Source organism: Hyposmocoma kahamanoa, unplaced genomic scaffold (assembly GCF_003589595.1).
Source record: "Hyposmocoma kahamanoa isolate Upper Pololo Valley unplaced genomic scaffold, ASM358959v1 93, whole genome shotgun sequence".
NCBI classification, from domain to species: Eukaryota; Metazoa; Arthropoda; class Insecta; order Lepidoptera; family Cosmopterigidae; genus Hyposmocoma; species Hyposmocoma kahamanoa.
Genome location: NW_020654810.1, coordinates 25,442,763 through 25,468,811, shown reverse-complemented (window position 1 = coordinate 25,468,811; position 26,049 = coordinate 25,442,763). Strand labels below are relative to the sequence as shown.

Here is a 26,049-nt window from a genome sequence, read left to right as displayed (position 1 = left end):
CGTAGTGGTCCCATTTCGTTTTGAAGAAAATCATCCATCTCGAAGGGTGGCCGTTCACGCATGAAGATTCATTTTTATAAATAGCGCCTAACGTTAACTTAGGAGCAATTACTTTAATGGTTAATTTTGCTATTTCTCCAATTCAAGGCGTTTTTCTCTCGATATACTTTGAGTAGTGAGAACCGATTTTTATTATCTCCAGTGTCAAGTCCTGTATAGTGGCGAACTAGGGGATATTTCAGTAAGTACTAGATTTGTGTATTAATTAATGTTTTTCATAAAAACAAATATGCGTGTCTTATTTTTGAATAGTTTTACTATGTATTTGGACCAAAAAAGTTTTCGTGTAAGTTGTATCTAGGTTCACGCACCCATACGAACGCGTTTGTCCCCTTCTTACAAAAATTGATGAATTATTCCATATATTTTCGTAATACACTTTTTCACGCCCTATTCTGCATTTCAACCATCCTTCGTGTATTTATTTGTATATTTCGCATGTTTGATGAACGTAAACTCGATCATTTTCAGAATCAGCCCTAAGCGAGGCCTTAAGTGATATCATCAACGGCGATGATTCTGACTTGGAAATCGACATCGGGGATGAAGATGTTACAGAAGATCGGTGGATCTTCCTGAAGCTACAGGTGAAGACGATGAAGGTGAGAGTTCAGGAAATGGTTCAGAAGAGGAAGACGTGAAATGTAACGGCGAGGTTTTACGACCCAACCAGTCTTCACAGGTTCAGCTTCCAGCAGTGGGTACCATTTCCCAACGACGCGTGTTTTGGAAAAGTACAAATGTTTCTGAACCATTGCCACAAACCCCAAACTTCGAAGAGCCAGAGAGAGTAGTAATAAACTTGCCACCATATGATTATTTTACTAAGTACATACCTAGCGATATTTACGAGCGAATTGCATTCCATAGTAATCAGACCTACCTTGCTAAATAATGCCTTGATAAATCTGGCAAAAACTAACATCATGCAATTTCACTCGTCTAAAAGATTACCGATCGACTTAAACATTTCTTTTAATTTTGTTAATATAGAACAAGGTAAGAAACTGTCTCGGTTTATGTACCCATTGCGAAAATTAGTACAGAATTCGTCAGTGGATGCGGCTTTAACAGCTTATTTTGGGTATATACAGTCGGCCATAAACTACGGTATAATTTTTTGGGAAACTGTAGAGTTTATGCAGGTATTTAAGATGCATTTTGTATGTTTCACTTGTTCTATATTAACAAAATTGTTTGGGTTTCCGTGAGACAATAGGAGAGTATTTACTCGAAAATGAAGACGAAATTGAGGATGTCCTCCTGATGATGCTGTTACTATTACAAGACAAAGCAAGCGGGCTAGAACAGAGCATCCGACGGATTTTATCAGGACTAAAAAGGTAGACCACCTACCTCTTGTTCTCGAGTTCCAAAACCGATGCAGATTACCAGGGTGAAAATCTATTAAGGCCAGACATCAATGCCCAACTTGCAAAGTGATTCTATGCTTGATGACTATTTCTAATAATCTTAACTTTCTTAAAATATGGGCCATGTCCATATTTACTTCCGTTTTCAAGAAATATTTACAAAATATGACCCAGGACTGAGGAGGTGAATATATGCAGGGAATATTTCTGCATTTTTATGAGGTAGGTACACCCTGGCCGATGTAAGGCATACTTCCCGATAGAGGGAAATGAGATACTTATTATAGGGTTGTTGTATCTCAACCGTCTCTCTGTTAGATTCCATTTTCTTGAAAGCGATGCCAAAGAGAAGTATTTAGGGGGAAAAATGCCAAACTACTGCCGAATTTCCTGTACTATGAATACCAAAACAACGATAACCCAGAATACTCAGACCCAAACCAACTTAGAAATGTTCGTTTCTTAAATTGGCCCAAATCGGGAATCGACCTCCTCATCAAGCGCTCATAGTACTAACTGCTGTGTCACCGAAGAGCATGAGCACACCCCGTGAACTTAACCCGACCACGCGCCGGGCTCGTCTATTGTGTAAACGCTTACAAGTTCCTCTTGGAACCTGAAACGATTCACTTGCTCTTGTATTAACTTTTGACGTCAAATGTACATAATATACATAATAATAATAACGCATACACTCAACATAGCCCCGCACTGGGGAAACCCTATGTCGCGGGTGCCATGGACACACACATTGACAACCACAAATTACACCCAACTCACGTGAGAAATAAATGTAGGCCATACAAATATTTCTCCCGGCCCGGGAATCGAACCTGGGGCCTCTGCGTGGCAGTCCGGCATGGTAACCGTTCGGCCACGGAGGCAGTCAAACATTTAAGTGCTTCGTTTAATTGGCATGGCGATGGTCAAATATAAGGTCTGTCTTTTCTTATCTCTTATAAATAAATAAAATGAAACTCTGACATAATTTCATCACAATCATCGTTTAATAAATAATTCTCACTTGTCGATAACGATTACATTATGCGTAAGCATCGATCGAGTCGCGACGGGCGACGGGGCTAGTCGCAAGCCTCTCGCGTGTGACGGACACACGGCACAAGTCGGCACCAATGTCACGTCCTGATTATTTTTTTTATGTACGGCACCGTGTTGACATCATTCAGATGATTACAGTGCATAATACTAACGGCGGCGGCGTCAGAACGAAGACGTTAACTGGCGTTAGTGCCGACTTGCACCGCGCCTCCTTCTTACTAGGTACCTATTGTAGTGAATAACGCATGCAGTCCGACCACCAGGACGCTGCCGCATGCGCACAAACGGAACTCTATCGCAATTATCCTATCGTCAATAAACCTTATCAATTCGGAAAGTTACCTGCGCTACATCCCGCAAAATCACGGAATTTGTACTATTCATAATTACCACATTGTTCACCTTTTACGTGGTATGCCTTAACAAAACAAGTGGTCACCTACTAGAACTCGACAAATTCAATAAATCTTTCCGCACCTTAAGACAAAATTTACAAAGTATCTTAGCAAAAACGGTCGCCATACAAGAGCCTTTTTCACTTATTTGGTAAATCACGACTAGATTGCTCAAAGTGAATATAAAAATTTAAAGGTAATGCGATGCGTACAACTAACACTTAGTTTACATTATGGCCGAAACAGGCGGAGAACCAACGTCAACGTCGAAAAATAAAGCTTTCTAAACACTGGGAAAGGTGACGTAAGGTAAAAACGGCCGCGGCCGCCATATCAAAACGCTTAGCGTAACCATTACAATAAAATTTAACAGTTTGGTCGAAAGTTGCAGTTTTAGTATAAATGAGATCCTTTAAATCAGACGAACTGAAACTACACAGAGAACAGACACCGCGACCTGCAGATCAACGTGTGAACGGCCGCTGCAGGGCCATAGCTCACTTCTGTTGACAGCTCCTAAGTGCTGTGTCCCGTTACCCTCCACCAGTTGTTCCCCAAATCCAAAGTATTTAACCGCCTGTACACGAATTAATCCTAAAATACATAATGTATTAAGTATATCACATTGTACTTCACGAAATAGTGCACGAAACTTGATATTTTTTGATCACAACCTAAACATTAGCGGGCCGCTGTGCGCGGCTACCCGCGCTGCGGTGCATCCGACCCCGCCACTGTGTTATGCAGGTGAACGAGAGTGAGACGGGTCTTCTTTCGCTAACTAATGTAACGGACATGCGGGAAACTTACACATAATTACTGCACCTAATGAGTATCTTAACATCATTAACGCAATCGCTTACATTGTCGAATGCGCGGCGCAGAGCGAACGTCGTCAGCTCGTTCCACTACCGTACGCAACACGTTCAACATACCTAATACAAAAATAATGACACACTGTACATATGTACAAAATAATACATTATCGCGAACGATCGCACCCGTCTTTTTCAGCAATTGACATCGAATGTGCTCTCTTAAAACAACCTAACGAATACAAACAGTGTAATACTCTAGGCACCACTAACAATACGTCGTAAGTACAAGCTTTGTTCCTTACTTTATTCGTCAGTTAATGTGTTTCCTGACTGGTGTATTGTCGATAAATTAAAAATATTGAGAAATAACTTTCTACAAACACAACTTCAAGGTTTCACTCGGACTACTTATCACGAGAACTGTATTAATGTCTATCAATTAATAATTCAATAACTACAAGGATGCATAAGAAGAAACGTGATTTACTACAGAGTACAAATAAACACTAAACAACGTTTTTAAAATCTCATCCAAACCTGTAGTTATTTATTGAATTATTCTATACGTGAACGCACCGGAGAGCGGCGCACGGCGGAACACATCGAGGAGACCGGCGCCCGGGACCCGCGGCCGCAGCAGGCGCGCACGAGTCTTTACACATTTTGAAAACAAAAAACGGGCTCCGTTAAAACAGGCGTGCAAAGGAATTATTGCTATTTTGAATAACACTAAGTAGCGCGACGTCCTCCGCTCCGCTCGCGACGACGAAAGAAGCGACGGGGCCGGCCCGCGGCTAGGGGAGGGCGGGGGGGTGGTCGGTGGGGCGCTCGTCGCTGGAGTTGCGCTCCAGCTGCTGGAGCTCCAGGCGGGCGGCGGCGGGCGGCACGCGGCGCCAGCGCGCGCGCCCGTGCACGGCGTACTGCGCCTCCTCGAAGCCCGAGCGCAGCCCCAGGATGATGCTCAGCGCCGACGCGTCCTGCCCGTGGCAGCCCGAGTAGCGGTACTGCGGCTTCTTGTCGAACCGGCAGCCCTCCGCCTGCGCGCCTGTCGACCGACGGACTGGCTTAGATCGGGGCAAACGGGACGTCGCATCGCGCACGGCGAGGAAGAGCGCACGCGCACCTATGGGCATGATGCAGTCGAGTGTCAGCGCGCACCGGATCCAGGGGCGCATGACGGCGGCGGCGGCGGGCGAGTCCGCCACGACCAGGTGCTCCGCGTCCACCATCTCCACGAAGAGGAAGTCGTCGAGCACGGCGTTGAGGTAGTGGAACATGCGCGGGTGCGTGAGCGAGGTGACGGCGGCGGCGCGCCGCGGCCACGCCAGCACGCCCTGCGCGGCGCCCGCGGCGCGCGCCCACAGCGCCGCCAGCTCGGCCGCCTCGCCCGCCCAGCGCTGCGACGCCTCGCAGAAGATCACGCCGCCCACTCGGCTCAGCGCGTGCTGCAACGAACGACGGACGCGCTCCGTGTTACCTGGACCGCGGCCGACCTCTGGGAGGAGACGTCGACTCGCCAAGATGACATTGTTAAACAACTAAGGGCATCGAGGTAAGCATGAAGCAACGTGAACGTCGGGGTCTTCGATTAGCACGGGCGTCTCTCGTGGTTCAATCTAGGTCCATTTTTAATAGCCTCGTGGAGGGTGTAGAACGGTCTTAGTAGTATGAGTACCATATGGTTCGCTGATGATACGTCCTTATTATTTTAAAAAGTTAAAAATCTCCAAATATTCTATGACTATGGGAACATGCTATATCTAAAGTAGTAGATTAGTTTCAAGTCGAAGAGTCGGGTCCACAGACAAGCAACGTGCAAACGTGTTATGTAAGCTCTAGCTAGTTCTTAGTAAGCCTGGCCTGCATCAATGCCTCGACGCCATAGAGTCCAGACATGAGGTTGCATTTCCTGTCCGATATCGCGCTCTGCGCCGGAGCATTGGTGCATCCTGACACTTAGTATTAAGATTAAGACAGTAATAACATGTACTAAAATTGTGAATTAAAATAAACTTTTCTTTTACTAAAAAATTATATTTTTCTATGAAAGCTCTCCGAAAGAGCTTAACTCGCGTTATCGAAATTGCTTAGCTCTGTAGTGTACGCGATTAAAAAATACGAAAACATTCAGAAACTGCTACAATGTTCACTTCAGCAACTTTCACAGTTTAACGACATGCGGCAATTTGCTTTAGGGTAATGTCGCCGATATTATAGAGCAACTTACAATCGAGACCCCAGAGTGTTAGTGAGAGATGAGTTTAAAGAAATTACCATTCTTACAACGTCACAGTAGATTTATGAAAATGTTATTTATGTTAAGAAGAATAGTAATTTATTTTTATAAAAAATAGTGACAAATATAACATTAATACGAGGAATAAAAATAAACTGGCTGATCTTATAAATGGTATAAAATTTAATTAGTCGCCTTCACAAAGTCCCATTCTCTCTCTTCATTCAGTCTCTGTTCTCTACAATATTCTTCATAACCCTTCGTCTCCCGAATATCTAAGAAAGCGTTTCAGCTTCCTCAGGTCTCAAGACAAACCCTGTCGCTCTCTCGTTAGGTTCTAGTTATCTTTTCCTTCCTTCGATTCAGGTTTTTATTCTCACTCCTTCACTGTTCATGCGGTCAGACTTTGGAACGCACTTCCTATTTCTGTTGTACATCGTTAGCTACTTTTAAAATGAGAGTTCAGGAGCATTATTTATCTACTGTTCCATCCATTTCATAAGTATTATATTATGAAATATGTATTTGTCTAAGTATTTTTCTAGTTTGTAATAGTTTAATGTTATTAATATTGTATTACATGATTTTGTTTTTTGTGCACGTAAGCCCGTTGTCATAGTTATTTTGTCCTGTATTTAGGTCTGCAGGAAAGAAATTTCTTATAGAAATTAGCAGAACCTTTTGTTCGTGTTTTCCTTTCATTAAATGTATTCTGTGTTTTTTCCTGAGCATTAAATAATAAAGGAAAAAAGTCACAAATTCATATACGCTTCTATAATAAAATTCCGGGTGATATTTAAATTTTGCGTTTTACGAGTTAAAAATTAAAGTGAATCTTTATACTATAAGGTTATTTACAGCATCTGTGTACCTACTTGGATGACAGGTTTAGCTCTTGCGGGTATTCTAGATATTTGAAATAAACATTGTAAATGATAAACGTGTACAAATGTTTATTCACAATTAGCAACCCTTAGAGTTTCTTGCTCATTCTTCTCAGAAGAATTCGCCTTACGAATGTACAATAGAGTTTAATCAATATGACGATTTTAAGTGTAATTTACCAATGAAACAAAGATTAATTGTTTATTTGACTTTCAAACTGTGCAACATAATAACGCGTAGGTCAACGCGACGTTCATTCTTATGACTGAATTTTGAAAAGTTTTTTCCTCCCAAACAAATACTAAATAATGTCTCAGACGTCAGCGCGTACGCCTTTGCCTGCGCACCGCAACGCTGCGATAGACTCTGGCCTTGAAACGCGATTCCCTTTTATCAGAACATCGCGCCGCGCTGCGTTGCCACCTTCGACGTAGACATACATAGGTCATCTACAACATCTACGACCTTTGCTTTGCTTCCTGTCTGACGCACCACTCTAAACTTCTTAGTTATTCAAAACGAAAACCATTGGGTGCAAAGTATGTAGGTGTACAAACAAGTGAATTAATTTCGTGCTGTAGATATTCATATAAAGTAGAGGCAGGAGGAGTTTAATCCCTCCAAAGAAGAAAATTCTTCAGAATGCAACGTAGTGACTGGTGGTCATATAGTATACATCATGAAAAATTCCGACATTGACCCAACAGAGTTGGAGAAACAAGCAGCTGATCGCCCGCAATGGAGATCTTTTGTGGCAAACAAAACGTCACAATTTGAGACTCGTGGACGAATTGAGTTGGACGCCCGACGTGACGAACTGAAAGCCCGACCCCGTGCGGTGACCAGCTACCATTACATTGACGGTGTGCTCACGTGCCCCCTGTGCGCACGGATCTTTACTAATAAGATTGGGTACGTGAGCTACGTGAGAGCGTCACCAACAGCGGATCTGAAGCAGTTGTGGTGGCCGAAAACGGTCAGGAGAAATCAATCAATGAATATACATCGCATAGACGAAAACGAACACGACCACAACCATATCGAAGGCCACAAAAATAATTGAATAGCTAATTGATTGACATTACATATATAGAGAACACAGTCCATTCAATAGACGCATAAAGCCAGCGTTGCATAATTTTGAGTTTATAATGAGTTTACAACTGCCTGAAAATCGACTTTTAATCAACTTGGCTCCATATGATATCTTATCTGTGGAATTGAGCGCTATTGGGTAAATCGTGAGTGGTCAAGTGGTCAATGGATCTGCGGCGGGTAATTGTGTGCGGAACGTGACAATCGCGGCGTATTTGTTGGCTCGCGACGTCAACCACGCGCAAGTCGCTTCGACGGACGTGAGTAATCAATGGGCTTCCCTAATAACTTTATTAAAATCGAGTTCTTAGATGTTTGCGATTGCTGCACATTGGAAATGAACTTGAAACCAAAGTATTTTTTCGGACGTAAATGGGGTATATTTGTTTCCTTCTTTTTTTTGCAACAAAGCAAGCTTTCGGGCCCTTTACAGATCTATTTAGTTTATGAGCGTTTCATACAATTTAAAAAAGTAATTTGAAATGTTTCACACGTGTAGGTAAGTACGCAGGCGTGCAAGGTACGTGGTGAGCAGTGGCTTTCAATTATTAGATGGGTAGTACAGACCACGTGTCAACTGAGTATGAACTACACTATTTACGAAAAACATCTAAAAGCTAAAACATTTTTCTTAATTCTTTGTCTGCGACTTTGTATTGGCATTCTTTTCTTGTAAAAAAAAGCGTAATTGAAATGCTAAATTCCGCGTTGCCGTCAGCCAGCATGACAACGTTTAGGGGTAAATATGTCGATTTACGGTAATTTACTTATTATGTACACATAACGTTGATTATTATTAATACTTGCCTTCAAGAACCCGCCCATATTTATGCAAAGTATTATCGAGTAAGTTGCCTATTAGGTGCTCGTCTTTCAACGCTCAATTTTCCGGCTATTCTTTTACTAGAGCATATCAATAAAAGATTTATTCTCAAAGTGGTTTTTCGATAGAATGGATCATATTGATATCCCAAGTTTACAATGGTTTCATTGCATAGTGAAGAGAGCATGTTCAGCAAAGCGCACGTGTTGCCTGTAATACTTATGTAGGTAGCGCTTCCCTGTAGTCCGGGATTTAAAAAATAATTGACGTGTACTCGTTACCAAGTAACCATACTTGTTTAGTCATTCTACTATTGACTGATGAATATAAAATGTATCACATAATTTAATTTTACTTACGTTACGTTTATAATAATAATTTATTAAAAATAGTAAATCCTACGATGCCACAATATATTCCGTTCCCATTTGCGTGGCATTAGAATTCTGCGACTAGAACTGACTAAGTTTGAGGGGTTCTCGAATTTGAAGAATGGTAACGTCGGATTGAGTTATCTCAGCATGGTCAGTCAATCACTCTTCAGAACGGCGGAACGACTATACTGAGCCGTGTTTATTTTAATAAAGCCTAAGAAGCCATCAAAAGCTAAAAACAAATATGTTAAAATAAATATTTTTCAATGACGCGGTAGAAAGTGACACGATTAATCGATATTTTTTATTCAAGTATTGCTAATAATAATATAATAATAATAATTTTATAATAATAATAACAATGGACGTTATCAAAATATAGTCATACAAAACTCTGATGGTACCAACATTGAATCAGGCCTCAAGACAATCCGGAAAGGCGTCCCGCAAGGCTCCATTCTTGGACCTTTACTTTTCATTTTGTACAACAGTGATTTGGCTAAATATATTTTGAATTGCCGGTTTCACTTATATGCTGACGATTTACAAATTAACCTTTCAGGCAATGCTGATGACTTGAACGCTATGGTTGCTGGGTTAAATGATGATCTGAGTTGTATTTCTGCTTGGTGTTCTTCTAACGGCCTCTAAAATATTTGATACTAGGCTCCCGCCCGTAGTCAGGTGTAACAGATTATTAGTGCTGACCCATAGATTGTTATAGGAGGTGTGGCTATAGAAAGAGTCAGCTCAGCTAGGAATCTTGGATTGCGAATGGATAGTGAGCTGCGCTTTGAGAAACACGTATTGGACGTCACACGCTCTTGCTTCTATCGCCTCAATGTTCTGTACAATTTTGGATCTTATAGCAGCCAGGATCTGAGAGTTCGGCTCTGTGAGGCACTGGTATTATCTAGACTGAACTATTGCATCACGGTGTATAGTGGCTGTCTCAAAAAAAGCTCGAAAAAACTGATTCAGCGGGTGCAAAATTCTTGTGCTGGCTATTGTTTTCGAATTCCTCCTCGCACACATATCACGCCCTATCTAAACAAATTCGGTATTCTGAAAATGGAGGCCTGTCAGAAGCTATTTTTGGCCTGTCTAATGTTTGATATAGTTAAAACCCGGAAACCTGATTATACACACACAAAAATAATTGGTCACAACGTGTAAAGTGGAATAAGTTCCGATTAGTTTCTAAAAATATTCTTATCATCACAAAAAACAGAAAGTCTGCTTTTCGCGGCGGTTTCAGGTATCGCGCCAGAAGTGCTGAAATCAAATTAATCAATTTAAGCGTGAATACAAAACAAAATCCTTTGTCTGAGCAGATATGTCTTGCGACATAGATATTTCCTAAATCGATGGACCTGTAAATCTGAAAACATGAATTTCTTTAGAGTTAGGTATATGTATTTGCGTGTGATGCACTTTGGTGGCATGGCTTACTAGGCTGCGATCACTCACCATAAGGTACATTAAAATTGTATCAGTTCTTTAGTATTTGTTTCTTTTTGTCACAGTATTTGTTTTCCACGCAGTATGTGTTTCATATGAATGTGTATAAAATTAATAATGAATGTTCTATGTGCTTTTACGTTATATCCTGTGAAGTGATTGTAAATGTTTTGTTTCTGTTTGTATTTGTGCTGAATAAACGTGTTATCTATCTATCTATCTAATTATTATTATTGCTGACTGGGTACTTGATTTTTAGATTCATTTTTGAATCAAAAGCTAAAAACAAATATTTAAAGTGTGAGTATATGACGTATTTTTGCAAGTACCATGACATTTATAGGGCAACGTCTATGCACATTTACGAGGAAAGGAGAGAAAATCACTCGCTAATTAAAAAAGCCGCAAGCCCATGCTTTCCAGCCCGATGAACGTATGGGCAGGTATCGTATTAATTTAATAATAAAAATAAATTTTGACCGGACTATAATTGTGCACCTGCGCGCGCGTGTATACTTAAATTCAATTAAAAAGATGTAGGCAGATAGGTACGAGTATGTCATTCAAATGTGTAGAAACGAAACTTTAGCCACAGTATATCACCCTTGACGGCGGTCGGTGGTGAGGCCGTTGTGACTGAACGCAGTGTGAATTTCTCGCCCAAAGTTGTACGAGATAGTTATCATGAAAAAGCAGAAGTCTCCAGGTCACGACAGCCTCAGTATCGAACATTTTACATATGCCGCTGAGCATCTACCGCGAGTGCTCGCTCTGTTTTTAACTTGTGACACTGTTTAATGCGCACCTTAGTGGTACCGGTAATTAAGAGCAAAAAGGTAACACATTATCAAACACAAACAACTACCGGTCTATTTCGCATGCTACCACCACAGCTCAGGTGCTTAACAGTTTAATTATTAAATAATCACTTGAACGAATATATCGATTTGCATGACGCACAATTCGGCTTCAAAGTGGAAGTATGAAATCAAGTACTATACTGAACGGAGGACGCCGATATCCGCGTGTTTTCTAGATTTGTCAAAAGTTTTTGACTTGCTAGTGTATGATCTGATACAGGGACAGGCTGGATAATGCGGGTGTACCTACCGACGAAATGTACTTTTTAGGTGCTGATATAAAAATCAAAAGAATCAGGTGAGATGGTTCAACGCCCTATCAGACGAGTACTCATTAGAGTGCGGGGTAAGGCAGAAGGGATTAACTTCTCCTCTGCTTTTTGAGGCTTGAACAGAATGACTTTGACGATTTCACCTCTAAGCAGTAGTAACAATTTCATACGCCATCTGTCGACCACTCGCTTGTACTTACACAAAGTCAAATAAAGATAAGTTGCAAATTAGAATACAGAAGAGTCATAAGTGTTATTTTGCAATCTATACCTACGTTGTTGTTCCCTTAGAGACATTCGAGAATAAACCATCGTGAAAATAAACATTGCTAAATATTTTAGGGTCAAAATCGTAATAGCATAAATAGTAAAAGTATTAGGTAAATCGTGCAATGATGCGATTGTTAGTTGATAGTGTCAATTAATAACTAATACAGTAGTATTTTTTTACAGTAATATTTTCAACTATAAAAGAGAAGTAGAAAAGAGTAGTAAAATTACAACAAATACTTTTATTCGCTATATTTTAAATGCATTTAACAAATTTCAATATTTACTAATTAATTATGCGTCATTGAAAGTATCACTTTTATGTATTATTTATTCAATTTGTTTTATACAATACGTAAATAAATACTTAGATTAATAATAAAAAAAATAAAAGCGATTACGACCAATACGACTAATTTGTTTTTAACTGATGGAAATTCCAACAATGAGAAGTACACAGTACAGTATAACGATACGTACTTTGCGCGAGGTTATATAAATATACATTAAAATAGGCACTTTATTAACTAACTTGTTAACATTGAAAAGCGTCAAAATCTAAATAGCGAGAACAAGTAGTTTAATTGAAGTTGGAGTACTATTTTCTGATTGAAGCATGGGTTCGTCGTCACGAAAGCAAATATTTGCGATATTTTCTGGATCAGTGGTGGTTTTATTTTCTCTGTTTTCTATTTTCTTTAAAACAAAACTGCAGCAAGCGGCGGTGGGTGGAAAATGCAATGCAGTATAGTTTCATTTCTACTAAAGTGGATATGTCTTTGTGTCTCGCGGTGCAGCGCGGCGCAGCCTGACGTCACCAGCTTGTGCCACGGGCACTACAAAGTGTGACTAGGCGTCTTTGAAAGGCAAACATTGGCTGAGCGACATCGGACTGCTTAGGGCGAACTTTGGAAATAGCAATACAATATAGAACTTCAAATCTGTCAAATAAAGTGAATATCGTTACTGCGCGTGCAAAACCGCGGAAGAGCAGTTGGTAAATACCGCGTAACAGCAAAAGGTACAAAATTGAAATATCGCGCCAACAGGTGAGGCTTAGGCGAGTTAGCGTTAAGGATTTAACGCTAACTCGCCTAAGCTAGACCTCACAGAATTTGAATTAGCCTCTAAGAAACCTCATTTTTGGCATCGAAACAATACCGCGAAACAGTAGCAGTGCTGAAATTGGCCGCAAGTCCGCGTATTTACCAAATTAATGAAGAAGTTATAACACGTACTCTACACGAAACCTACGACTAGGAGAACTAAGAGATCAAATTCATCAAGGCGAAGTAATGTTAAAATGTATTATTTAAAAGTTAATGATAAAAAGGAAAATAAATGGAGACAGTCGGGCATCGGTATGAATATATTACGAAAAGTCGGAGTCAGCTCAAAGGAACTCCGTTTTGTTGAGTATAAACACGCCTGCGTTTTGGTAGCGATAAATTTGACAAGATTGGCATCGCTCCAATTGGAGACTGCCTGGAGTGTCAAATAAAAACGGCTAACCATGGACTCTCGACAAGACAGGATTTCCTCTCCACGGACCCTTGCATTAGTCAAGTACCTATCTATCTACAACTGTACTGTCATCAGCATACGCAAAGGAATTAACATATCATTGATTTGCAGCAGAAAGAGTTGCTATCTATCGCCGTATGTTCGGAAGAGTAGCCTTCTAAGATCACTCGAATCGAACGTTCACTCAAGAAATCCGAGATAGAATTACAAAGGTCAGTGGGAAGCCCTAAGAGGGAAGCTTACTTAAAAGGCTTGCGTGCCAGACCCCGTCAAAGGCTTTAGAAATGTCTAAAGACACTGCAAGTGCCTCGCCTTGCTTTTCTATAGCCTCGCTCCATGTGACAGGCATACACAAGAAAATCCCCAGTAGATCGCCCTCGTGGGAATCCGTACTGGCGATCACTAAGGAGGTCGTTGTCTTCAAAGGTACGACAGGAGACGGTTGTTGAGTACACGTTCCATAGTCTTGCAGAGTATGGAAGTGACAGAGATAGGTCTATAGTTGATAGGGTCAGCTCTGCTTCCCTTTTTCGGCACAGATTGCACGTTTACAAGCTTCCACCAGTAGGTTCCCTGCGGCATCCAAATGCGAACTCTCTGCAAAGAGTGAGGCAATAAGATTCACCTTCTCTTCCGCAGTATGAGCCAGCGAGCCAACCAGCCTCAGCAGAGGTGGCAAAAATGAGTGACAAAAGTTAGATTCGACCGCTTTGGCCAGGGACCAAAAGGATTTGCTGCCTGCTGGATAAGAGGCAAGCTTGGCCACTATGCGGCGCACATGGTCGAACTTAGCCCTACGTAACGCACTTTTGCACTTCTTGGCGGCCTTATTAAAAGCTTTCTTCAAATTCTGAGTACTCGGAGCTTTGCGTAGTCCAGCATCTGCCCAAGCTTGGTACGCGGACTGTTTACGTATTTCAGCACAACTACAATCAGCTTAAAACCATGGACGAGCTTTAGGGTCCATAAGGTACATCAGAGTATGGTATGTAACACTCCATACCCAAACGCAAAACCTCGACTACAGCATCAGCACAGCTCGACGAGTCTCCTGAAATAAAGCACGCCTGGCAGGGGTATGACGCAAAGTCATGTACGTCAGCTGTGTATTATAGTCTTAGACTATGGAAATTATTTTTTTCCATCCTCTAAGAATGTGGGTAAAATCATAACGAAAAAATAGGGTGGCGTGGCTACAGAGCAAGACACTACCTTTTAATTATATTTGTGAAAGATATTTAACAAGATTAAGCTGCTGTGACTTTCAGAGAACTTATGAGACAGTTTTTTTTAGTTATTCTTAATTGCACATATTTTCAAGCTACAAAATTTAATAACATTTTAATCACGAGACTTACTTTCTTTTTGACTTACTTATAAAAAGATTTGTACATAACTTGACTGCGAACAGTAACAATTTATTGTTTATCTGATAATACTTTTTGGTCTAAGAAGAGTTTGTTTTAGAACCTTTTTTGTTAATTTATTATTATTAAGATCCTGTATTGTCCCAGAGAAGAGCAAAAGCCTCCTTACTCTCTGTCACTTTTGCTCTTTAGTCATAATAAAATCAAACCTTTACTAATAGCATACTACTTTTTCTGTAATTTGTTAATACAAAATCGCGTTAGTGACTTTATCCGGAATCTAATCAAATTGTGGGTAAACTTACGTTATTTTTCTACAACGTGAATCGCAAAGAAGTAGGTACAGAGTTCAGTCGGTAAAATATAGTTCAATAGCTAAGATATTAAGTTGTTTATTCCTCCTGTAAAATCGTGAAAACGCTGTTACGCGGTATTTACAAAGTGCTCTTCAGCGGTATTGCACGCGCACCAACTATATTTCTTCTCACTGGAATATGCTGTGAGCGTGATCGTGTTTTAAGCGATTTGTAGATTTTACATAAAGCACGCATGAGAAGATTCCGGGTTCGATTTCCGGCAGTACCGATTAGGGAAATGAACTTTCCTAAAATTTTTTTGGCCTAGGTGTTCTGGGTAGTGACGCGGAGTGTATTCCGTGACTCTTGGTCCCAGGTTCGATTCCCGGTAGAACCTATTTGGGAACTTCTCTAAAATTGTTTTGGCTTAGGTGTTCTGGGTAGTGCTGCGGAGTGTATTCCGTAACTAGTGGTCCCATTCCCGGAAGCCCAAGTTTGGGAAATTAACTTTCCTGAAATGGTTTTGGCCTAGGTGTTCTGGGTAGTGCCGTGGAGAGTATTCCGTAACACTTGGTCCCGGGTTCGATTCCCGGTAGAACCAATATGGGAAATTAACATTTCTAAAATGGTTTTGGCCTAGGTGTTCTGGGTAGTGCCGCGAAGTGTATTCCGTACATCTTGGTTCCCGTCGATCGATTCCTAAAATGTTTTTTTTGCTACTAGGTGTTCTGGGTAACACCGCGTAGTGTATTCCGTAGCTCTTGGTCCCGAGTTCATTTGCCAGTAGAATCAATTTGGGAAATATATTTTTGTCTGTTCTGTTGGCAACCACCTGGTCTCAAACTAGGGAACTCCCTGTACTCGTCATGAGTGCCAGAGAAACCGAATCCAAGCATAGGCATTACCAGAAACCCAGACCAGATCCAAGTTCAGGAAGTTCATTTAAAAATTTGTTGTACCGGGACTCAAACCCGAGACCAAGGGCAACGGAATTCACTCCGCGGCACTACCCAGAACACCTAGGCCTTCTCTTCCAGAACACATAAACCTTCTCATCTAGTGCCATATTATTTGCATGTATATTGTACAAATTCCATACTTCACCTTAGATTTATTTTTTATTTCGGCATATCTATATTGTCTAGTTTTTGTTAGTTATTAAAAAAGATGCAATGTAAATATAACGAATAACTAATTTATAAAATCTCAAATATAAAAACAAAGTCAAATATATATACATATATACAAATTAAATTTAACACAAACACAAGTGAAAATAATTAAAAACATCAACTTTTTGTGGCATAAACCCGCTCAAAAACACATGCGCAGTACACCCGTCGCAAAGCCTGAAAGGCGACTGAGCGTAGTACTGCACAGAGCTCGCGAGTGGGAAGGAATTATTATTTTCAAATAATAACACCTAACTTATGGACTATATAAGTTAAAAAAAGTGAACAATACATTCTGTTTGAAATTAAATTATCTAGTGTTTCGTGTAAATTTTATAAACAACAAAAAAACCGCTCTGTTCACAAATGCCTTCAGTCGGACCTGGAATTTCAAGTAGGCATGGATATTCCCTCCGCCAACTTTGATCCTTCAGATCTTGCAACATCTGAAACCTAATTAATTTGGGTTTCAGACGTTGCATCTGAAACCCAATTAAAAATGTTGTCCCAAAAGTGCCCAATTGGGACAAAACTAAACTTTTCTTAAAAAACTTTCTGGAGAGCGGACCTACGAAAAAGAGCGCTAGCACCGCCACTTCAAATAAGGAATTTTCATCATCACCTCCAGGACTTGACTACTCGGGCACTACCACCAGATGTGAAACGATTAAAATTGGAGGTTGAAGGTTCGAGGTGGGGTAATCTTGTCAAAAATTGGTCGGTAGAAGAAATGACAGTACTGGAAGGCTCATGGCGAAAATCATCTCTTAATACTTACAAAGCTGTATGGAATCGATGGCGAGATTGGTGTAAATCTAAAAACTTGCAATGTACAAGCCTTACTTCACAGACGTTGGCCCTCTTCATAAGTTATCTCCGTAGAGATTTGGGTCTATCGGCGAGCACTATTAGAGAGCACAAATCCATAGTTTGCACCTTCGCAGACCCGTGCAACTCAAGTGCTTTAAGTTCTGATAAAAAGAATGCTGAAGAGCGTTGAGCTACAGAAACCAAAATCTTCTAGTATATCAAAATCTATTTGGGATATCTCAAAGCTTATTAATCGTCTGTCGCAAAATCCCCCGATGAAGACAACTTGTATCATATTTCCAGGAATGTAGCGTTTTTACTATTACTAAGTACAGGGCGTCGTATTCTTGATTTAACACTCTTACATTTGACCCAGAAAGACGTAGAAATTTCCCAAGTTTCCTTAGGGTTCTAGCCAAGCCTCGGTTCTAAAACCGATTCGGCTTTGTATCGTCAATCGGGTTGGGAATTTAAACGAAATAGTTTAAGGAATTTGTACTCCTTATTGGATCGACAAATTAATAAGTGTATCCAATGATCGGCGTAAGGCAAACCCAAGCTATCAAAGTATTTTTATTACTACCCGCGGCGTTGTAAAGCCTGCGTCCTGATGCGTCATAGCAGGATGGTTGCGTTCTGTACTAGACCAATTAGAACTAACAGATTCAGCTGGAAGCATAAGAGCAGCAGTTGCTTCTAGAAATTATGAGTTATTACCACTGGATGAAGTTTTAAGCAAGGGCAATTGGAGAAGTGTAAATAATTTCTTCAGTTTTATTTTAAGATAATCAAGCAGATCGAAGCTCCTATAGTAACAAACAGTTTAAGCGCCTCGTTTATAGTTAGATAATGTTAACAATTTGTTATAAGTTTCAGTTCTTTAGTTGATTTAAGACTGGTTACTCAGTGTACCTGATTACACGATCTCATTTTAAACAAAATCAATAAACAATTTTTTAACGATAATACTTTTTACGTTATGTTTTGTGAACATATTGTTACATTTTGAATTCTATGCTACTAGCATTTTAGTCTTTTTGTTAAAAAAACTCAAACCATTAATAAGAAAAGCAAGCATAGAAAAAGCAAAGTAAGATAACATTTAAATATTTTCTAGTTCATTGGCAGATCACAGTACGCTGTTTCATAGGCCGGCAGAAACCAAACACGTCTCGGAGGGTCAAGCCGCAGTCTCAGACCTAAAATGGAATGGTTTTTCCTCCAAAAGGAATAAAAGCTTGACCCAAATTTTGAGTCCTTGCCGGCCACTGTTGTTTTGGGCACCGAGACGTACTGAGAATCGCGCCCGCGCGTGCTTGCCGGCCCGCCTGCCTCTCAAGTGTAATCTCGGAGGGTCAAGCCTTTGGCTATTTTTTTAAAAATATCAGTTTTTATTCCCTTTGGGGGAAAACCGGTTCTATTTTAATTGATAAAATAATTGGCAATTGGTAATACTTATTATTGCACAATACCAATTAATAATTGATGTTTCAAAATTTTATTGACCGACTGTTTTTTAAAACCGATGTATTAAAAATTCGTTTTATACGTTTTATTCGGATAAATGATTTTAGGTATATCATTCGAATTATCTGAATACCAAAAATAGGTAAATGTTGCAAGCCATAGTAAGTGGGTCCAAGTAATTTAAATAAATTAATAGTTAAACATATTATTAAACTTTTTATGTTTTCCTTGAGGAATATGTAATTCGCCATTGAAGTAACGAGTTCCTCGAGTCGACGATGGCAACAGGAAGGATTTCATAGGTTTTAATTTAAACTCAAAAGTGTAACGCGTTATTAAGGCAGATTTCTCTGAGGAGAACGAGTAAGAAACTCTAAGAATGTTTTTTTAAGAAGATATTTGCTCATATTTATCATTTACAACATTTATTTGTAAATATCGTATTGGTAGAAACAACTTGAAAGAACTAAAGTGGTCAAAAATTAAAGCACCTAAATATTGAATGAAATTGTCTTCATTGCACATTAACACTACTATGGCAACATAAAACAAATAATGCAAAGAAAACAGAGCTAGCTAATGTACAACAGGCGGTCTTATTGCCAAGCAGCAATTTCTTCTAAGCAGGCTAGAAATGTAAGAGTTGCAAAGACGATCCAACCAAATAATATCTACTAACAGAAATTATTGGCAAGTGGACTGTATATTAAGATGTGCGCTGTAATGGAAACACGTTGGCAATTTGAAGTCAGTAAAAATACAACATCGAAAACGCGCCGAACTCGGGGTTCGATTCTGAACCTTTCGATAACTCAGTTGTCGACCGATTTCTTTTCCTTTTTGATTCGTCGTCGTCATGACGTCACACTCGACCGGCAAAGGCTACAAACGTTATTCAGAACACAGTAATCGAATGAAAGTTACCGAACGTCCTATTGTTTACAAAGCAAGAACGTAATATGGAAATCTCTTATTATTTGAAAAAAGTCTAATTTTATTCATTTATGTTAATGCAAGACTAACGTATTTCTATATTTTAGGCCTTTAAAGTCTTAAAAATGTATATAAAAGGATTTTCATTTTTCTTATATTTCACAGTTTCAGTGAACTGCCTCCGTGGCCGAACGGTTACCACTGCCACGCAGAAGTGCCAGGTTCAACTCCCGGTCCGGGAGAAATATTTGTATGGCCTACATTTATTTCTCTCGTGAGTTTGGGTGTAATTTGTGGTTGTCTATGTGTGTGTCCATGGCACCCGCGACACAGGGTTTCTCTAGTTCGGGGATATGTTGAGTGTGTGCGTATTTATTTTATTTATTTCACCGACTAACTCCGTAAACGCTGTTGGATAACGATATCGTATCCGAATCCGAATTGAACGTTTAACTCGGAATGTTCTGAATAGCTCGGACAGCGCCCTTCGATTCGAGAACCATATCCAATCGAACGATTCGGGTAAAATATCCAAGAGTTTTGAATCGGGGTCCCGACAGCGTAGAAGAAGCAATAACTGTTTTGAAAAATGAAAAAAAAAAGAAAAAAATTTTAAGAACAAAGACCGGCGAAATATAAGAAAAATAGATGTAAAAAAATTATAATTACAAAGGAGGCTGCGTCACAGCTGGTTGCCAACACAAGTATTTCAAGTAAATAAACTGCAAATTGAATATTCTTACTCGTTAATGTTACTTACATGATTGGAAAAAAATGTTATACTTTATTTTTTCGCTCAAATAATTTGAGCGCTGACTGTAGTCACGCGAGCGCAATACTTACATGAACAACATTACAGGTGATTCATGATGCCACTTTGTGTTAACTTTGTGCCCGTATACAGAGCGTTACCCAGTTATTTCAAAATTGTAATTGTCAATAATACTGAATAACATTTCCTAAGGCACTATGATCAATTTGCGAAAATTATTTTCCATTTCAGCGCAACGAGACAAAAACTGCAACGCTGAAGTAACGGAGGGCTTCCTAGTGACTTTGTTGATACGGCAATCGGTAATACCTACTTAGTAGGCGCGGTTGTAATTTGAACGACTAAGCTTCAATAATGCAGACCATTGTTTTCCAGAGAGGGCTAAATTTAACGCCGTCCTCAGTACTACATTTTTTATATAGCACAACAGACACGCCTTTGATGTGAAGGCCGCACTCGTCTACTAGGCACGAACCTGCCTGCATTTCGTTCAATGCGGAATAATATGAGAATTGCCTAAGCGCTCGGCGCAATTGCGCAGGAGGTGAGTTTTATAGAAATTTGAAGTTGTATGAGAAATATTTTTTCACGAAACAAAGAAGGAAATTTTATGGACCTACGCAGATAAAGCAACGCAGAGTGACCCTTAACCTTCACGAGAGATACAAATCGAATGTCCCAGGAATTTTCGTTTCTAATTCTTGGATTGGTACGTGATCAGTAATAATAACGGTGGGCTAGGTGTTCTTCGGGTAGATAAAGATCTTATCATTATTTTTCTTTTTCTAAGGCATGGTGTTGACACCGCCGCGCAGTGGGCCCAAATTGATAATTCTTGGACATAGGAATAACTTGTGGAATATCGAGCTAATTTTTTTATATGATAGATAATAACATTTCTAACAACTTTTATTCTTGTATAATTTCTTGAAAAGTTGATAGTTTCGGAGAAAAAATTAATTATTTTTGTTGTATGGAGAAATATACATTTTATTTTTTATCTCAAAATATACGAATATGTAATGTGCGTGAGTTACTTACAGTATAGTTTCAATCCTTTTCTATGTAGAAAAAATAATCCGTCTGCATGTCCTTGCGGCTTTGTAAGTAAAGGTGCGACAAAATTACTAACTCTTTTATGTACTTTTTTAACAAAATACATGAGCTTCGACTATAGAAAAATTAATTTTAGTGTAATTTAGAGATTGTTATAACAATAACATGAAAGTTAAGTGGAAACACTAGTTTCACAATATACTAATATAGTGTTAAAAAATAAATAACAAATATAAAATTTTGACACCTATTTACTCGTAAAGCCGCAAGTACCTGCAGATGAATTATTAATTATTAAAAAATAATCCATCTGCAGGTACTTGCGGCTTTACGAGTAAAAAGGTGTCAACATTTTAGATTTGTTATTTATTTTTTAACACAATATACTAATTTCTACTTAACTTTCATGTTATTATTATAACACTCTAAATTACACAAATTTTTTTTTTTTTAATTTTTTTTCTCCGAATCTATCAACTTTTCAAGAAATTATACGAGAATAAAAGTTGTTAGGAATGTTATTGTCTATCATATAAAAAAAAATTAGCTCGATACTCCACAAGTTATTCCTATGTCCAAGAATTATCAATTTGGGCCCACTGTGCGAAGCCGACGACTCGTTATCTTATCATATGCAAACGAAGTGTGCCGCTCATAGTTGCAGTACATGACGAACGGATCGAGTGCTAGTATTTCAGGTGGTTAATTGAAGCCTCTTCGTAAAACTACTTAACATATATAGAACAGTGAATCGCACAAGGCCCCATTCCACAACAGTAGTTAATTCAGCAATATAAATCTATGAAGATCGAAGTTTTCGTTTAGCGTAGGTGTTCCAAATGACCTTTTCAAGTTAATTATCACTGTATTATTGTTTACTCATAAAGTAGGCCCTCTACGCATATACAGCGTCTATGTTTGTAATGAAACAAAAATTGTGAAAAAAGCTGTCATCTAGTTTGACATTGTACAATCAGCTCAATCAAATGGTGTAAAAACGAAAGGGCGCGACTGACGTTTATTTTCACTTTAAGTACTTACCTACAACACTTTACGAACTAGTAGTTTTTTTATAATACCAAGTGACTGGACGAACATGTCATGCGCCTGGTGGTAAGCGACACGCCTATCCATAACAGTAGCAGTGCCACCCACGAGCTTTAAATCGCAAAGGCCTTAAGGGCACTGCCACTGCGCTCGTCAAAGTCCCATGTGCCTGTAATTTCACCAACACCTTTACCCTTCCTAACAGGATTGCAGTAATAAGTAGTAAGGTGGCAGTAGTAAGGGTAGTAACCCTGGACGAACTCTTTCACAAGGAGCTCTACTGATACTAACACTACTAAAAGTACTTTTAAATACAAATCATTTCACTTTGAAATTTAATTTATTTTCAGGAAAACCATAGGTTACGTGTATTTTTTTGTATGTATTTTTTGTATGTATAGTACCGAAAAAAAATAATTTTATACATTACACACACTATATCAAGTCTACGTTAGGACTAGAGCGTGGCGCTGCGAGAACGATGTCGATTACTCATGAACGAATTGAGATTATTAAAATTTAATATATATTTAACTATTTAATATGTTTTCTTTTTTAACAACGATTTTTTTTGGTGCCTGCTTGTAATTTAAACAAGTAACTTTGTACACACGCCAGCACTTCAAGCTACACATTGACGTATCTTGTTCTGTTGCACTGGAGGCGATTTTTTAACAAAAATGTGCAGTCTGGCGTGCCGTTGTCCGTACATTATCGAGTTCTTAGCTTTTGGATTGTAAACTATTCTTTCGAGTGGAAACCAACGTTTCGAGCTCTTTAAGGTCACGAGGTCACGGCTTGGGCTTGTATTATCATTAAACAAAAAAAGAATAAAATAAATGGAAAATAAAATTTATTGAATAAAGAAACACAAATTGTGTAATTTATTCAATAAATATTTTCTATATTAGTAAAATAAAGTTCAAACAACAAACATCTATACTATTTTCAAATTGTCAATCGATCAGACAAGGAAAAAAACAAAAAGGACAGCAGCAGCCTGTGCAAATAAATATTGGATCATTATATCGCTCATAATGCATTTTGTAACTGCATCGAAGGAGCTTTGGAATGTGCACACTTTTGTGTGTCCAACTCATTGACCTACCTAGGTCAATGGTCCGCCTAGTAGATCGGTGACGTAACACACGTACACGCCTCTTCAAGACTTTCTTACGCATACGTTTCAAATTTGTCGATCATCCAATTCTAATTTTAGATAGGGCCATTCCTCTGTTATTAATTAGTAACGCATTTAGTAGATATGTAACAATTACATTTAAACCTACGAATATAACATAAGTGCCGTGGCAGGAGAATGGTTGATTTTTATTTGAGATGTCCACTGCTCGAATCCTTGTGGAGTCGAAGTAACTTCACAGCCCTTAGAAAAAGTCATCAAGAAACATTGGGCCAGTGGAGCCCATTACGGCCTAAATGCCGTCCTTATAGGAGACTCGTGCCCGGCAGTGGGAGGTATAAAATGTGTTGGTGGTGGTGATGATGAACGAATATTGCCAAGATCACCGACCGGGACCTCGTTTTCTTAACTACGCGAGTCACTCAGTCAGTCGTGGAGTCACTGACATCGCATACCTTCCGCGATTTGGTAACATTAATGTAATAATATCTTCCATATTCAATTGCACCGAGCACTGGCAGAAGTAATCTGTTCTAATATGAAGAGAGAGGTACGTAATTGAATACGTGTCAATAATGCGTTACTCTCACCAAAACGGAATGCTGGCGGCTGGTGGCAACCGTGATATTGCCAAGTCAACAAAAGAATTGAACTTTACAGATGATAAACTGTATATTCAATCCAACGCACAAATATTAAACAATAATATTCAATGTCCTTTGTTTCATAAGTAACTTTTGTTTGTCGCTACCTATGACAAAAATCAACATAAAAATTTTAGTAAGTTGTTTTTTAGTTTAGTTAATTGGTGAATTTGATTTAGTTTTCGTTAACATTGTTCCAACAGCTTTCTATAGTATGTTTTGCTTTTTACATTTGTTTCTGTTTCAATAATACTTTGAAAGTTTTTAGATTTAATAGCTAAAGAATAAAAAAGAAAATTTATACGCACGCCTACGAACGCAGACGTGCCCCTATTCGCATGCGCAAGTTATAGTAGACAGTATAATATATAAGTGCTTGTCGTTGTAGATTGTACGTCGCCTTGAATTTTTTTAGTCATATCCATAATGTGTTATAGTGTACTCTCTGTGGTCGTTTTACGGTTTGCAAAGACTGACTTTGAAGGACTTTAACTGTTAACAAGTCACACACATTTCCGTACACAAATTATTTCTATGTCCACGAATTATAAGGCTAAGGGTTTCCGCCACCTATGGCATAGAGACACGCCACTTTTTTTTATAAAATACAAGTACGCATTGGACTTCCATCTCAACTGATAGGAAGTGACGACGAGGTCGACGATGCTGCAAGCACACCTAAACAATGCCTATTCACACTCGCCGTGTAAAGACCCAAGTTATACCGCTACGGGAAGAAGTGAACAGAGAAGAGTCTGTAGGCAGGAAATTCCGCTCCATAGCATAGACACATAAATGTGGAATCCTTGGAATATTCCAAACATACGGATGGAACCCCAGCCTACGTCTAAATAAATGTCTTTCCGGTGATGGAAAATGGAAGGTGGAATTAAATCGTACAACTCCATCGCACACTCTCTGTATTAAATCCTGTAGAATACCGATAAGCAGGCAACTTTACGGCGGTGTTGAAGGCACTGCAGCTTCACCCTTACTCACCCTAGTCACCTATAAGCTTCTGGGCGCAAAACTATCCCATTGGTGACAGCAACACTCCAAACACGACCGGACTAGTGCTTGGTACAACTGACGCAACAGTCCCGGGTATGAAGTAACGCCTCACCGTCACCAAAGGATGCCAAGCTTCCTGGCTGCATTTTTGGTCATGGATTCAATGTATCTGCCGAAGCTCAAATTGAACGACAGGTCCTTTCCAAGTAACTGGAGACGGTCGGCTATCGGTACGGATACGAAAAAAGGGGAGAACAGACGTCTGCGTTTCGGTGGCATCGCCCCAATCGGAGAATTCAAAGGACTAATTACGGACTCTCGACAAGACTGGATTTCTTCCGTCCGAAAGTTGTAGAAGTATGAAAATGGTTTCAATTCACGTTGTTGGCAATCGAGATCTACCTTACTAGGTTGGCTGAGTTTAACCTCTATGATTACAACTTAAGCATTAAGGAAAAAACTGTTTAGTTTTTCGTTGTTTAAACAAGATATCAACGAAAACTACTCGACAATGTTTTAAATAATGTACAATATATATATGTATAAGATGCACGCGGCTTGCCGCGACTCAATTATGCTACACCATCATTTGATCCTCACGAAGGCTGTGACCCAACGCAATACGGAACTATTAATATGCGCGACTAGATAGCAACATTACTCGAATAGTCTTCAATTATCTTTTTAGACAATCGAAGGCTCTCGGCATTCGCTCATCTGTGTGTGTTCAGTTCACAACACTCTCGATTTGAATAAACTCATAATGTTTGTTGGTTCTATCGTCTACTGGCTTCTGTCGATAACCAATCGTCTCGTATTCCATAAAAA

At 39.3% G+C, this 26,049-nt stretch overlaps 1 protein-coding gene across 2 annotated transcripts in view; it reads right to left on the bottom strand.

Moving 5' to 3' along the window:
- Positions 1-2,291: 2,291 nt before the first annotated feature.
- Positions 2,292-26,049, bottom strand: part of LOC113237434 — a 29,667-nt gene continuing 5,909 nt past the window's right edge. Inside the window, exons 4-5 of one of the 2 annotated variants that reach the window (XM_026473902.1) lie at positions 4,829-5,150; positions 2,292-4,750 (exon numbers count right to left, since the gene is read on the bottom strand). In XM_026473902.1, coding sequence (XP_026329687.1) covers positions 4,500-4,750; positions 4,829-5,150 — 573 coding nt within the window. In that variant the 3' untranslated portion in view covers positions 2,292-4,499. The remainder of the gene's footprint in view (positions 4,751-4,828; positions 5,151-26,049) is intronic. The other variant, XM_026473903.1, reaches the window with a different exon arrangement.